This window comes from Sus scrofa, chromosome 14, assembly GCF_000003025.6.
Source record: "Sus scrofa isolate TJ Tabasco breed Duroc chromosome 14, Sscrofa11.1, whole genome shotgun sequence".
In the NCBI taxonomy this organism is placed as follows: Eukaryota; Metazoa; Chordata; class Mammalia; order Artiodactyla; family Suidae; genus Sus; species Sus scrofa.
Window position 1 is genome coordinate 45,745,832 of NC_010456.5, and position 15,905 is coordinate 45,761,736.

General features: G+C 37.4%; 3 protein-coding genes across 3 annotated transcripts in view; 1 reads left to right on the forward strand and 2 right to left on the reverse strand.

Moving 5' to 3' along the window:
• TTC28 (tetratricopeptide repeat domain 28) overlaps positions 1 to 15,905 on the reverse strand; it is a 607,234-nt gene that overhangs the window by 428,039 nt on the left and 163,290 nt on the right.
• Positions 1 to 15,905, reverse strand: part of CHEK2 (checkpoint kinase 2) — a 267,518-nt gene that overhangs the window by 45,999 nt on the left and 205,614 nt on the right. The gene's annotated exons all lie outside the window — the stretch shown is intronic.
• Positions 15,046 to 15,730, forward strand: LOC100155267 (histone H2B type 2-F-like). Its single transcript, XM_021074055.1, has one exon. It carries the CDS (start codon positions 15,046 to 15,048, stop codon positions 15,424 to 15,426), a length of 381 nt encoding a protein of 126 aa, XP_020929714.1. The 3' UTR covers positions 15,427 to 15,730.

Sequence of the window (15,905 nt, forward strand, 5' to 3'; positions counted from 1 at the left end):
CTGTGAGCTGTGGTATAGGTTGCAGATGCGGCTCGGATCCCGCGTTGCTGTGGCTCTGGTGTAGGCCGGTGGCTACAGCTCTGATTTGACCCATAGCCTGGGAACCTCCATATGCCGCGGGAGCGGCCCAAGAAATAGCAAAAAGACAAAAAAAAAAAAAAAAGAAAGACAGTTGAACTGGGGGCTTATTTACTTGTGTGTTTTTAACCAAAAGAGGTCATATTTTTCTGTCTGTGTTTGAAAGAAACACAGGAAAAGCAGACCTTTTTCCAATCCTATAGCAGGAAACAGGCTATGAGAAAAGAAAATCAGTAGAGATAAAGTATTATTCTTGAGGTCCATTTGGAGGCACTCTACTGACTTGTTGCTTAGCTCTGTTAATTATGAATTTATAAACAACCACATGGATTACATTCACAAAATGGACACTTGTTTATGGTGGTTGTTGAACTGCCCGGCATCTGAACTCTCACCCTCTATTTTGGGGGGAATTCCCCATTATCCAAGTCTTGATGAAATATACGAAATATCTCTCATAACAGTAACCAAAAAGGTCAGATAATGACATTCCATGACCACCTGATAGCTAGGATGAAAACATAATAGTTCTTTGTCAGAAGTCTGAATGTGCAATAAGTGCAGTAAATGATACAAAGAATAGTGACAGAGTTTACTCTGGCAGTACCCACAGCAACATCCAGTTGCTATAGTCATCTGTGCCAGTTTTAACTCATTGTGATATACAACAATCAGCTCTAGAGATAGTGGTTCCAGCTCTGACATCCAGGATACAACAGTTGCTATGGCACCATTATGGCTGAAATCCAGGTATCTTTTGATTAAAACATTCACAGTTGTTTTCTGTTACTTGCAACTAAGAACTATGGCTGACTCACACAGAGATGTTTGATTTTGTTTGCATTGGGACACAAGTTTTTCTTGCACGAACATATATGCATGAGCAGAAATGCCTGTGTGCTGGAGAGCTCCAAGGCACAGTCTTCTCCCCTCTTTTCTGCCTATATGTACTCCCTCAGATCTCAGCTAGTCCCAGCCCTCTAAATACCACCTCTTAATTGATGACTCCCACATTGATATCTCAAATTCCTACCTCTTTATTGAGCTACAGACTTGTATAAATAACCTGCCTACTCAATATTTTCACTAAGATATCTAATAGACATCTTGGATTTACATAGCCAAAACAAAACCCTTGTTACTTTATCCCAATTAATGGCATCTCTATCCATCCAGCAGCTCAGGCCAAAAACTTTAAACAGTTACCTTGGATTCTGCTCCTTACCTCACCCTCAACATCTAATCCATTAGCAAGTCCTCAGCTCTCTAGCTACAAATTCTAAATCATATCCTGCTACTTTGCATCACCTTTACCTCCTCTTCATTAGCCACAATTGTCATTAATATCAACTGGACAACAATAATTGCTCCCACTTTGCTTCCTGTGATCCAGGTTCTCTGCATAGTCAGAATGATCTTTTAATAATGTGAATCAGATTATGCAGTTCCCCTGTTTGGAACTCACATAAGGCTTCCCTTTGCACAAAGGAGAAAATACAAAGCCTTTACAATGTCCTACAAATCCCTGGCCCTCCACCATCTAGCTTCTACTTTCCACCCCTCATCTCTTACCATACTTTTCCTTAACTAAGCTGTGGCCAGATCTGCCTTCTTATGCTTCCTTCCTGGCTTTGGTGGTTGCACTTATGTCTGTCTGGAAATCTCTTCCTCCAGAATAGGTATTCTTTCTCAATATTCAAGTTTCTATTCAAATAGCAGGTCCTCAGGGAGCCTTCCTAAATGAAATCAACTCCCCTCCCCACATTCAATACATATTTTCTTACTTTGCTCTGTTTTCTTCAAACCATATATGATAGTTTGAAATTGCACTATTTACTCACATGATCACTATGTCGCCCAATAGATTTTAAGGTCTGTGAGTGGTTCCTATATTGTTCACCACTGTCCAGTACTTAGAACAGTTCCAGCACATATTAGGTACTCACCAAATATTTGTTTAATGAACGAGTGAATTTAATGTTGGTTATATAAGATTAAATACATAAAGGATTTCCTTTTGCAATAAAATTTTTAACATGGCATTTATTCATTTATCTAAGGATACTTGTAAATATCTCCAGTTCTCAAAGTACACTCTCCCAAGTAACACCAGAGGGGCTGTTCCCCTGAATCTGAAAATGCTTGATTGAAAAGAAATATAAGCTTCTGAAAAATAAGCAATAATTACTCTGAAAAATAATTATTGTCCAATAATTTTTTTTTTTTTTTTTGCTTTTTAGGGCTGTACCTGTGGCATATGGAAGTTCCCAGGTGAGGATCCAATCAGAGCTGCAGCTGCTGGCCCTCACCACATCCACAGCAACATGGGATGTGAGCCGTGCCTGTGACCTACAACATAGTTCATGGTAAAGCCAGATCCTTAACCCACTGAGCAAGGCCAGGGATCCAACCCACATCCTCATGGATATTAGTCAGGTTCATTACTGCTGAGCCATGACAGGAACTCCACATCCAATAATGTTTTCTATTGGAAGAACTCCAGTACTATCACTTTCTATTTTCATTTGTATTGGATAGAATCTTACATTACCCAAAAACGGGTGGATAAAATGATCTTTAGATAGTTTAATAAATAAATTAAAAACACTTTGAAAACCTTAGATGAAGTACAAATCACTTGTCAAAAGTACAATCTCATTTGTCAAAACATGAAAATGAGAAAAGAGAAGACACAGAAATAACAGATTCAGAGCTGCCAAACTGACAGGCTGTCTTAAGTGAGGTAGTCAAAACATTCATATGCTAATTTTTTAAGTGCTGTCTATCTGGCCATCCATATGAAAACAAGAAAGGCTTTTTCTTCCTATTTCAAAAGTATACCAATGGGCTAGATAATGGACACTTTGATTACCAAATAAGCAATAGCAATGAAGATCATTAAGAATTTTCTGTTTATTCTGATGTGCATATAAGACAAAAACTAACTTGCATGGAAGGTAATTCAGGAAATTGAACTCCCAGAGAAAATCTTACCAATTATAACATCTAATACAATTATTGGCAGGCTTCTGCACATAGAACACAGTGCAAAAGATGGCTCTCCTCATTAGCAGCTGGGGTTAGCTATATATTGTTAATAGCAAAAACTGAATAGCAAATAACTACAAAAATAGGGTTAAAGATTTAACCAAAATGTACAATACTATTTTAAATTATTTTCCTTTTTCATCTAGTACTATAAAGTGTTTTCATGTTCACATTTCTGCTAGGTATGTCTCCCTTGCACAACACTAATAATTCTAAACAAAATAGCATCTCCTTGAAATGTTCCCTTGATTGGGTTGATGAATCTATAATCAAATCTACACTTTCATGTATCATCCAACTTCTTAGACTGGGGAAGCTAGCTGAGCAGTAATACTGAAGTTTTGCTTAAATTTGCTTTGGTAAGAATGCTGGTGTTTCCAGACTTGGATTCAGATGTTCTGCTGCTAAAAAAGAAAATGACCACATATTGAAGGATTCCATTTATGTGAAATATCTAAAACAGGCAAATCCATAGAGACAAAGTAGATTATGAGTGATTGCCAGGGTTTGGGGTGTAGGAGAAAGGAAAAGTGGCTGCTAATATGTACAGGCTTTCTTTGGAGAGAGATGAAAATGATTTGGAATTGAATAGTGGTTGCACAACTTAGTGAACAAATTAAAAAACACTGATATGTATACTTTAAAAGGGTGAATTTTATGATATGTGAAAAATATCACAATAGAGCTGTTAATTTTTTAAAAATGTGATCAGCTTTCCCCAGTTCACAGAAAAATTAATATGTAATTCTCTACTTAAAACTTTTTCTCTCACAAATTCTTATTTTTGTCTTTTTAGGGACACACCCTCAGCATATGGAGGTTCCCAGGCTAAGGGTCCAATTGGAGCTGTAGCTGCTGGCCTACACCACAGCCACAGCAACACGGGATCCTAGCACTTTTGCGACCTACACCACAGCTCACACAACGCTGGATCCTTAACCCACTGAATGAGGCCAGGGTTCGTTCATTGCTGAGCTACAATGGGAACTCCTCTCATAAATTTTTTAACTCTCTAGCATGAGCTATCTCATCCTCTAATACCAGATAACAAAAATTAAAAATAAGCAAACTAATGTCAACATGGAAAGTTAAGAAAACAGATCAACATTCTAAGTTGAATGTGTTATTTTATTTATGGACATGTGTTGATGACATTAATTTCTTTTAGATATGTAGCACAAAACCATTTTCTATAATTATCATTGTCTATAAGAGCATTTGAAAGATACAATAAAACATGTCAATATTTCATAGCATCCTACTAACACCATGGTTCTATATGATGTCTTGTCTAGACATGTTCAAGCCAATGAAACAGAACAAAGCTAATCAGGCCAAATAAATCTTTACCTTTATAACAACTAGTCTTTACCTTTATAACAATACTATGTTAGCCTAATATAGCTCATCCATAACTACAAACTCCTAAAAAAATGTACACAAACCTTTCTCAAGTGCCTTCAAAAAGTAGGTATAAGGGTTGTTTCTCACAATTCTCACCAACTTAAAAGATTAAAATTTTTAAATTTCAATCCTAAAACACAATGACTATTCTGTGTGTTAGAATCAGCTCCAACTTAAAAAGAATTCTAGGAGTTCCCTTGTGGCAGAGCAGAAATGAATTTGACTAGGAACCATGAGGTTGAGGGTTCAATTCCTGGCCTTGCTTAGTGGGTTAAGGATCTGGCATTGCCGAGATCTATGGTGTAGGTTGCAGATTCAGCTTGGATCTTGAGTCGCTGTGGCTGTTGTGTAGGCTGGCTGCTGTAGCTCTGATTAGACCCCTAGCCTGAGAACCTCCATATGCTGTGGGTGCATCCCTAAAAAGAAAAAAAGAAAAAAAATTTTAAATTTTTAAAAATTTTAAAGAAATCTAACAACACCAAAAAACAAAAACCTTTGCTTCCTGAAGCAGTCAGATCTCAATGACAAGTTAAAATTTTCATATCTGCTAAGTGGAATGCTACTTATTTTATTAAATTCTTATTTTTTCTATATGTTAGTCAACTTACTTGGACTTTCTAGGTATAAAATGTTTCCTATGAATATTTTGGTCTTAATTTCATATAAAAACCTGTTTATAAGTTTTACCTCAAGAAGCTTAGAGTAATGCTAAGTGAAGTCAGTCAGACAATGAGACACCATCATCAAATGCTATCACTGACATGTGAAATCTGAAAAAAGGACACAATGAACTTCTTTGCAGAACAGATACTGACTCACAGACTTTGAAAAACTTATGGTTTCCAAATGAGACAGATTGGGGGGGTGGGGGGATGCGCTGGGGGGGTGGGATGGAAATCCTATAAAACTGGATTGTGATGCTCATTGTACAACTATAAATGTAATAAATTCATTGAGTATTAAAAAATTAAAAATTTTAAAAAAGCTTAGAGTATAATTCAAAATAATAAAATGCATTTAAATGAATGAGAAAGCTGGGTCTGAGGCAGGAGAGAGGCATGGAGGGAGAAAGAGAGAGGAAGGAAGGGAGGGTAGGAGGGAGGGAGGAGCAAAGAAGAAGGAAAAGAGGAAGAAGAAAGGAAGAAGGGGGGAGTAACAAATTTATCCAAACAAAAATACAAAAATCTAATAGATTGTAGCTTAAAGGTAGTATGGACTTCAAACTTATATCTAAAAAACACTTTGAAATGGGTGGGACAATTTGAAAAATTCCAGATTATCTACCTGTTTTTCAATAACTTTCTAATAATCTCCCCAGAAATAGAAGTTCTAATACAAACCAGGATTTGGTAAAGACAGAAACATCAAAAGATATGTTCCTAAACAAGAGGCCTAATATTTTTTAAAAGTCAGTTTCTAAAGGGTAGTATTGAAATATTTATCAGAATAATAAGTGTAGTCTTATTTTATCAGATCATTAATATATCATGCATCCCAGTAAAAGATTACCGAACTCAACATCCAAAGCCCCAAAGATCTCCTTCATGTAGGCTGGAGAGAGAGGGCGGGAGAGAGAGAGAGAGAGAGAGAGAGAGAGAGAGAGAGAGTGAGAGTGTTTGACAGGGTGTGGGAGTGGTAAGTGGTTTGGTTTGTGAGTTTATATATTCCTACTCCAAAGAGCAGGAAGACTTTCCAATAGAAAGTCTAAAGAAGGTAAATAGAAACTGCCTTATCCTCCAACCTTTCTCTCAAAGTGCCACCCCCTTCTCTCTTCTAGGTCAGGTGAGTCCACCCATGCTCCAAGCCCAGCTTCTGCTTTTTGCAGAAAGTATGTAATAGCAATCTCCTTTCTTTCCTGGTACTGCTATTGCTCCATATTAACAATGCAATTATCTTGTGTTTGTCCTCAATCTCCTAAACTGAGTCCTGACTCCTTGGACTCCTGGAGTCTTGAGCCCTACTCCTTATCTAGATTTTTTATTCACTGTCTCTGAATACCCAGAAATCTGAACCAAAGCCTAGCTCTTGCCCTCAAGAACAACTTAATACCTGACCTATATACTATATGACATGATCATGTCCCCTATCCTGGATTGTTTTCTGCTCTCAAATAGCCCAGACTTGGTCATAACTATCAGTTTCAGGACTGTCGTTTTAGAAAATGTTGCTTGTTCTATGGAGGAAGAATGAGGTGGTGAAGGAACATGTTCATTGAGAAAAAGGGTTAAATACCAAAAAATACAAATTTCAAATTGGGTAAGATGGCAAATTTTGTTATATATGTTTCACCACAATAAAAAATTAAAAATAAAAACAAAGACAAATAACAGAAGCAAACCTCAGAATACTTAAGAAAAGAATAGCTCTTTGATGAGACCCTAAAAGGAGACACAACTAGGATTACCAGGATAAAAGTTGAATAAATGAAAGAAGTCAGGTCAGAGTTGGAGTGTATTAACATTAAAGTTTTAGAATTAGGATGTTTGAGTCTATAGAGATAAAGTCATGGATAAAGATTGATTATGGAGAGATTTTTTTTAACTAGTTGTAATTACAATTAAAATATAGTATAGTAAAAAATGTGAATAAATAGAAGAGTATAAAAATAAAAATTTTAACTTCCTCCCCATCACTGCCTGAACTCTTTTATGCATATACAAATATTTTTCCAACTCATATGAGATAATACTTTACATACAGACCTTCAGCTTGCTTTTCATCCCTAAAGCATATCTATGACATCTCCATTAATTTAAAATGGCTACAGTATATTGAAAATAAAGAATTTAATTGAGCCATTGGTAGGATCTGTTTATGGTCTACTTCAAAGAGCATCAGGCATACTACCATGCTTGTTCCTCATTGTGGCCTCCTTGTCATCTGTCATTATTTCATTTTTTATAGTTATTTTCCACCTGTCTAAAACTTTATTAAAAGCAGGATCTCTATCATTTTAACTTTGTATCTCTAGTACCTGCAATGGCATCTAATACATAATAATACTAAATACTTATTTGAATGAATGAATGAATGAATGACCACTGACTTTTCCAAAGAAAAATAGCTAATAAGTAGCAGAAATAGCATTCTACTTCTCAATCTAGCTCTCCCTTTTGATTGGATCTTATGGTTTTACTGAATCTATCTCTAAAACTGATAAACAAAATACCCTACTATCTACAATACCAAATCCAATTTTTCCCTTGGTTTTTGAAGTCCTCCCTAATATGAGACTACTCTCTCTCATTAACCCTATCCTCCCTGACTGTAAATTCAGGTCACCCTAGTCTGTAAATAGTGGTCTCTTCTCTGACTTTTCTACCAGTTATGCTTACCCCTATCCAGGTGAGGGCTTAACCTGTTGCCCCATTCTTGAACTCCCTCCCTTCTCATGTCCTGCCACCCCAATCACACCTGTCATTCACTATGCAGACTGTCTCAACATTGTCTCTTCTCTAAACCCATGTTATCATTATACTTCATGTATATTGTTTAGTATTAGCTGTTCCCTGATTGTTGCATATTTATTAGTATTTACTCTCCTACTGTCTTTAAAGGAAAGAACTGTGCTTTAACAATATAATAGTTACAATTTATTGTGCAACTGTGATCAATTGTAGTATCTGTCCAAAATACTCACAGCTCTACTCTACCTGGCCCACTAGTAAAATCCCTTTTTTTAAATTGTGGCTATACCCACAGCATGTGGAACTTCCTGGGCCAGGGATAGAACCTGCACCACAGCAACAACCCTAGCCATGGCAGTGACAACGCCAGATCCTTAACCTACTGCACCACAAGGGAACTCCCCCAAATCCCTCCTTTTGAGATGAATATACTTCCTTCTCCATATGAACAGCTTTGGCCAACAGAATGTGTGTAGAAGTAGCATATGCCACATCTAGATAGAATTTTAAGAGCTTTCAAGTGATTCCATCATGCCTCTTTTTCCTCTGCCTTGAAAATGGCATGTCTCAGATATGGAGCTGAGTCCAGTTTGGGTCCTAGAAGAAAAAGTTGTGGAGGAGACCTGCAACTGACATGCAGCTAATGTGAATAAGTGATTCACACTAAGTAAGAACTAAATTTTTGTATCCATAAGCCACTAAGATTTGGAGATTGTTACCCTAGTATAATAGTGCATAATACCAGATAATATTCCTCCTCCTATGACATCTGCTGCTTTCCCCACTCCTACCTTTCCAGTCTACACAACAATAATAACAATAACATTAGAAATTCTAAGAAGTTACTTGGGGAGTCCTATAGCTTTCCCTACCCCTACTCAAAGTGGGGCTGGGGGCTTCCAAGAAAATTCATCTCTGAGAGTACTTGTGGCAAGAGAAAACTGGCATCTCATTCCGCGTTTGTATACTCCAGCCAGCTGTTTGGGCATGACAGAATACAGATCAATGGGCCCCACTAGGCCCAAGAATTTGCATGTCTAACAAATTTTTAGGTGATGTGGCTGCTGCTCTAGGGACTACACTTTAAGAAATACTGGGTTAGGCAATGAATAGCTGATCTGTCCTGATAATTTGAGAGAAATAGCTGAATTGGGGCAACAATGAGATAACTGAAACTTCCATCACTTGGCATGGCAAACATGCAGGAATTTCCAAAAGTTAAGTACCACAGAAGGTGGCTCGGAATATCTTGCTGGTATTCCACCCAAAAAGAATGCTTGGTGTCAAGAGGATTCCAGTGGCAGGAGGCTTCACATTGTATAATCAAAGGTGGACACTGAGAGACGGTGGAAGAGACAGAACTGGAACTTAATCTTTTATATTAAGAAGCTGCAATGAAGGAGTGCCCTTCTGGCACAGCAGGTTAAGGATCCAGCATTGTCACTGCAGCAGCCTGGATTGCTGCTGTGGCGCAAATTCAATCCCTGGCCTGAGAACTTTTACATGAGGCCAAAAAACAAAAACAAAAATTTCAGTGGAGATGTTCCTAAAGGGTCCTTCAAAATATTCATACACATGCTTCCATAAGAAAACTAGCATCTGGACACCTGCCAATGGTGACCAGAGAAACTGCATCAACAGTGAGTGAGCTACAACTGTACCAGTAAAGTAAGAGACATTTAACTCTTTCCATCTCCTTCCTTCTACTACACTGGAAGAGCCACTGGCTCTGGAGAAAGGGGAAGGGAAGAACTTTAAATTGAATATACTATTGTAGTTCTAAATTGGACCAGAAGGAATTTTTTTAATACCCAAAAGTACACAGAAAGATATGGAACTGGGAATCTGCCCATGAAGAGGGATTTGACAGAGCATGGTTGAAGGAAGTGATAATAGAAAAATAAAGCCATGCCAGGTTTGTATCCCTATAAAATGGTTAAGGAAGCTATATGCTAATTTACCATATAGGTAATTTTGTTTTCCTGATTACATGAATATCTTTTATAATCTTTTGATGATGCTTACTTTTCAATTTTCTTTAGGAAGTATTTTTCCTATCTATGAAAAAGACTAAATTAGAGTATGATAAGGTTTTATTGGTCTTTATTTGCTCATTTTAAAAGGGAAAAAACCTCAGACTGGTTTATTCTTTAGAACAGAATTTGAAATGATTTAAATATCCTCTTTCTCTCTCCGTATCAAGACTTGTACTTTATCTCTATTTTTACTACAAAGTTCCCCATGTTATCACTTTATTTTTAATACTGGGAGAGATGACCCTCCCAGGATTTTTATATCCACTTAACTGAACTATAGCATTCTTTGCTGCTTTAATATCCTCTTCCAGAACAGAAGGAAGCGATACCACTTGGAAACCATTTATATTAAGCCAAATTCCAACTCACAGAAGAACTTGAAATGACCTGATACGGTCTTTTATAGACTTCACACCAGATGCTTTCCATTTTATAGACTCTCCCCAAAACTTCAATTTCGTACTGCTATTCTACAACTCTGTGTCTAATGATCATATATAATCAACAAAACAATAAAACTTCATAGATTTATAATTTGGGTTACTGGTTTGGGTTTACCAACTCTGGTTTCTCTCATTTGGGAGAAAATTTTTTCTTCAGCTGTCTTACACAATTATCGGGTTGAACTCTACAAGTAGAAAAACTGCAGAAACACAACAGTTTAGAAGTAAATAATGAGAAGAAAAATAGAAGCTAAATTTTAATTTTTTAAATATATATAAATTTTAGAAACAATCAATTACTCAGGTTAATAATAGGCATAACATAAGTCTTATTTTGCAATGATTATATTAGCCAGGGTTAGATTTAGCTACAAGTACTAAATAACTCAAAATAATAGTGGCTTATCTAAGAGAGCTTAATTTTCTCCTATATAAAAAAAGTCCAGAGATCAGAAGTTCAAGGCTGATATATCATGTCCACTATCAAGAATCTATGGAGTTCCCGCCATGGCACAGCAGAAACGAATCCAATTAGGAATCATGAGGTTGCGGGTTCGATCCCTGGCCTTGCTCGGTGGGTTAAGGATCCGGCATTGCCATGAGCTGTGGTGTAGGTCACAGATGCAGCTCAGATTTGGCATTGCTGTGGCTCTGGCATAGGCCCACAGCAACAGTTCGGATTAGACACCCTAGTCTGAGACTTCAATGTGCCATGGTGTGGCCCTAAAAGGACAAAAGGCAAAAAAAAAAAAAAAAAAAAAAAAAATCTAGCCTCCTATCTTGCTTCCACTCATCTTTAACACAGCTTTCAGCTACAGTCCAAACAGCTACTTAAGTACCAGACATCATAGCTATATTCCAGCCAGGAGGAAGGAGAAAGACAGGAAGAAAAGCACATGTCTAACTATAAAATGTCCTAGAAATTGTACTAGACACTTTCGACTACATCCCACTGGCCAGAATTTAGTTTTATGAATATACCTTAGCTATCAGTTTGAGTAGTCTTTATTCTGGGTGGCCAAAGGTCCAGTTAATAATTGCAGAGTTTATTGCTGTGGGAAAAAAAGAGAAGTGAAAAATGGGGAAGAACTAGCAATTTCTGCCTCAATGATGATCACATATTGTTATCTCTGAGCATTAAGACTTAAATTGTGACCTCAGGCAAGTCAATTGAAAGTCTCCTCACTCTTGGAGTTCCCTTCATGGCTCAGCAGTTAAAGAACCCGACTAGGATTCATGAGGACATGGGTTCAACCCCTGACCTCGCTTAGTAGGTTAAGGATCCAGCATTGCTGTGAGCTATGGTGTAGGTCGCATATGTGGCTCGGATCCTACATTGCTGTGGCTGTGGCATAGGCTGGCAGCTGTGGCTTCGATTCGACCCCTAGCCTGAGAACTTCCATGTGCTATGGGTGTGGCTCTAAAATAGAAAAAAAAAAAAAAAAAGTCTCTCAACTCCTGGCATGAAGAATATCAACTAGAGAAATGTAAAGAATACAAAATTATAATATAAGTTATAATATAAGTAGGTTCTGGGGTCTAATGTATATCATGGTGATTATAATAATACTGTATTATATAATGGAAGGTTGCTAACAGAGTAGATCTTAAATGTTCTCACCATAAGAAAAAAAAAGGTAATCATGTGACATGATAGAGATGTTTGCTATCATTATGGTAGTACTCATTCTGCAGCATGTAAGTGTTCACACAATGTAATATGTCAGTTATACCTCAAGCTGGGATGGAAGAAAAAAAAAAGAAAAAAAAAATCCAGAAAATAGTCTCTTTTTTTTTTTTTTGGTCTTCTTTAGGGCTGCACCTGCAGCACATGGAGGTTCCCAGGCTAGGGGTTGAATCGGAGCTGTAGCTGATGGCCTATGTCACAGTCACAGCAACGGAGGATCCAAGCCAGGTCTGTGACCTTCACCACAGCCCCGGCAACACCAGATCCCTAACCCATTAAGCAAGGCCAGGGATCGAACCTGTGTCCTCATGGATGCTAGTCAGATTCATTTCTGCTGAGCCACAATGGATGGGAACTCCATGAAAATATAGTCTTATACTGAGAATGCCAAGAGATTCTTAACTTAAAGGCTGCAGTAAATTTCCTAAGGATTTTAGATAGCATTAAAGCAATGAAAGGAAATAAAACAATGCTGATTTGATGCTCTCTGTTTCTTCTTTCCCCTTGAGATCATTCCTCCATTCTACAAGTACAGACATCAAAAAATTCCACTGTAAAGCATCAATGCTATATAAAAGATGGCACACTAAACAAAAGTAATAAATCTAAAGAAATCATACAGAGTACCAAGAATGCGAAATGTGATTTGGCACTAAGACTAGCAAAGAGCAGCACAGTATGTGATTAATCCTGCATGGCCACATTTACATCTCTAATTTGCTCATATAAATGCATTAAGCCAGATGGTTTTAGAGACTAGCACTCTGCATATACTTGTGGGTCAGCACCCACATCTTACTTTACGGGTGCGCAGGCTTTGGCAGTACCCACCCCTCACCCTTCATTAGCTTCCTAGCATAACCCCTTTATTCGTATTTTTTCCCATTTCCCTAGTCAGCATTCTCACATCCAATATATACCTATACTAACATCTGCTATAACCTTGCTAAGTAATATTTTAGGAGGACATAAAGAGGGAACTATAACTTAGAACATGTTAGGAGATAATTTTGAAAATGAGCATTTTATTCTATTTGTGAAAAATTAACACTCCCTACCAAAATGAAAGTAATATATTTTACTAGCATAAATCCTATTCCATCTTTTAAAGAATAATCCACACTAATAACTGATATTCTTGAAAATTCAATAAAAATTACAAAACTAAGCCTTTTATTTGCTAAATTTTAATACTGATTTTCAATTATTATAATAACTCTATACTTATTGATCTGCTGGCATCTAGCTCCAACCAGACACATGATGTGAGCCTATTCAATAAGGCAGCTGTGGTAGCAATTTGTTTCTAGACTAACAATACACTGTTGAATATGGTCATTTTCTTCTATCTCAAGTGCCATCAATTAATGGATACTCAATTAGTCTTCAGTATGGGCTTGCTGTATTAGGAATTGTACATGACAAGCAGATATTTTAAAAGATGCATTTTAAGCATTCACAAGCTTAGAATTTTTGTTATATCCTAAAATGAAAGAAATCTGAAAGAGCTCAGAAAAGACTTGTTCATTTTAGACAAATAAGGTACAAAGTAAGGATGCTATGAAAATATGATAGCATGTGCAAAAGGAAAATATCCTCTAAAAATGTGAGCATAATTTTGGGGCAGCAGACACAATCCTCTTGGAAAAAAAGCCAGATTACCATGGCAAATATGCATCTGGAATGGTGGGAGCAGTAAGGGATATATCTTCAGGTTCACAATATAACAGGAGAGGCCCAAGTTGCAATACAAAGACCCACAGAATCTACCCATTTGAGTCATGGCAAAAGCTATTTAAATCAGCAGTCCGGGGAAATATAAACAGTAAAGACACACAACTAACTAAATCTCAGTTTATCTGTCCTACCTCTCCTCTAATGTTGTATTATCACTTCTTTCTTCCTCTACTTCTTTCATGCATAAAAGAGTTTACCTCTTATGATGCTGTGTTAAGGGTCATAACTATAGGTTTGGCTCTCATTTGGTTTTGAAAGCAAAGGGGTAGCAATTATCAAAAAATACATAATTTCCCATTTGATTCATCCTTCTTGGTACAATCAAAACACTCCGAATATGATTTTTATTTTTTAGGGCCGTATCTGTGGCATACAGAGGTTCCCAGGCTAGGAGTCAAATTGGAGCTCTAGCTGCCAGACTACGCCAGAGCCACAGCAACGCTAGATCCGAGCCACGTCTGCAACCTACACCACAGCTCACGGCAATGGCGGATCCTTCACCCACTGAGTGAGGCCAGGGATCGAACCCGCAACCTCATGGTTCCTAGTTGGATTCGTTTCCACTGAGCCACGACAGGAACTCCCAATCATGATTTTTAAGAATAGGCATTTATTCTGTCTCTAGTTATAACTAAATTAACAACCTCAATTTAGGTCCCCTACTTAAACTTCTTTCTCTGAGAACTGCACCTCAGCAATAGAATTTAGAGTTTGAAGCTGTTTGTTCTTCATGAATCTGCCTCCTAGCCACAGGAAGCTGGACCAGGGGTGGACATCAGGTTAGGGCTTCAAACTACCTTATAGGAATCTAGAATCAATACTCAATACTCAAAGATTTTATTATATGCTAATCTATTAATATGCACCATTCTCATGAACCCAGGACTTAATGCCATTGTGGGTAAGATACGCCTGGTACCTATATGCCAAAACAGAGAAAGGTGGTTTTCGGCCAAAAGAAAGAAGCAGCAATTAGAGACTGGTAAACTAAATAATAGGTCCCAAAGATATCCAGGTGCTAATCTATGGAATTTGTGAAAATTATGTCATATGGCAAAAAATACTTGGCAGATGTGACCCAGTTAAGGATCTTGAACTACAGAGAGTATCCTGGATTACCCAATTAGGCCCGAAATATAATTGCAAGTGTCTTTATAAGAAAGAGGCAGAGGAAGACTTCAATTCTGGCTTTCTGAGTTTTTAAAATGCCTGGACCAGCGAAGTCTGCTCCCGCCCCGAGGAAGGTCTCCAAGGATGTGGTGACCAAGGTGCAGAAGAAGGATGGCAAGAAGCACAAGCACAGCCACAAGGAGAGCTGCTCCATGTACGTGTACAAGGTGCTGAAGCAGGTCCACCCAGACACTGGCATCTCATCCAAGGCCATGGGCGTCATGAACTCCTTTGTTAACAACATCTTCGAGCACATTGGGGGTGAGGCATCACACCTGGTGCATTACAACAAATGCTCAACCATCACATCCTGGGTGATCCAGACGGCCATGTGCTTGCTGCTGCCAGGGGAGCTGGCCAAGCCTGCCATGCCCAAGTGCACCAAGGCTGTTTCCAAGTATACAAGCTTCAGGTAAACTTTCCAAGAGGAGCAAATGGACTTTAGAAATCTATTTTCCCACCTCTAGTCACTGCTGGACACTGATGCATCTCACAAATAAGTCAGTAAAAACAACTGATACTAGAAGATAAAAGATATTTTTAACAGTCATAGGAGGATCAATAAGAACTTGGCTAAAACATTTATTTTAAGTATAAAAATATTGTGTTCATTGTATAAATTTGTAAAAAGAGAAATATATAAACAGAATAATATTAAAATAATTCCCAGGATCTCTTTTCTATATATTTATGATACATATATGATTATGAACACATATATGAGATATACCAATAATAAATACATATCATATATAAAGCAGATTTAGATATCATGCTATATATATACACACATGTATATAATTTTCTAGGTAACATGCCTAGAAATATACATTTTTAATGGATGTATTATTACTTACGTAATTAGTCCTCTGTTACTATTTAGGGTTCTATTTTT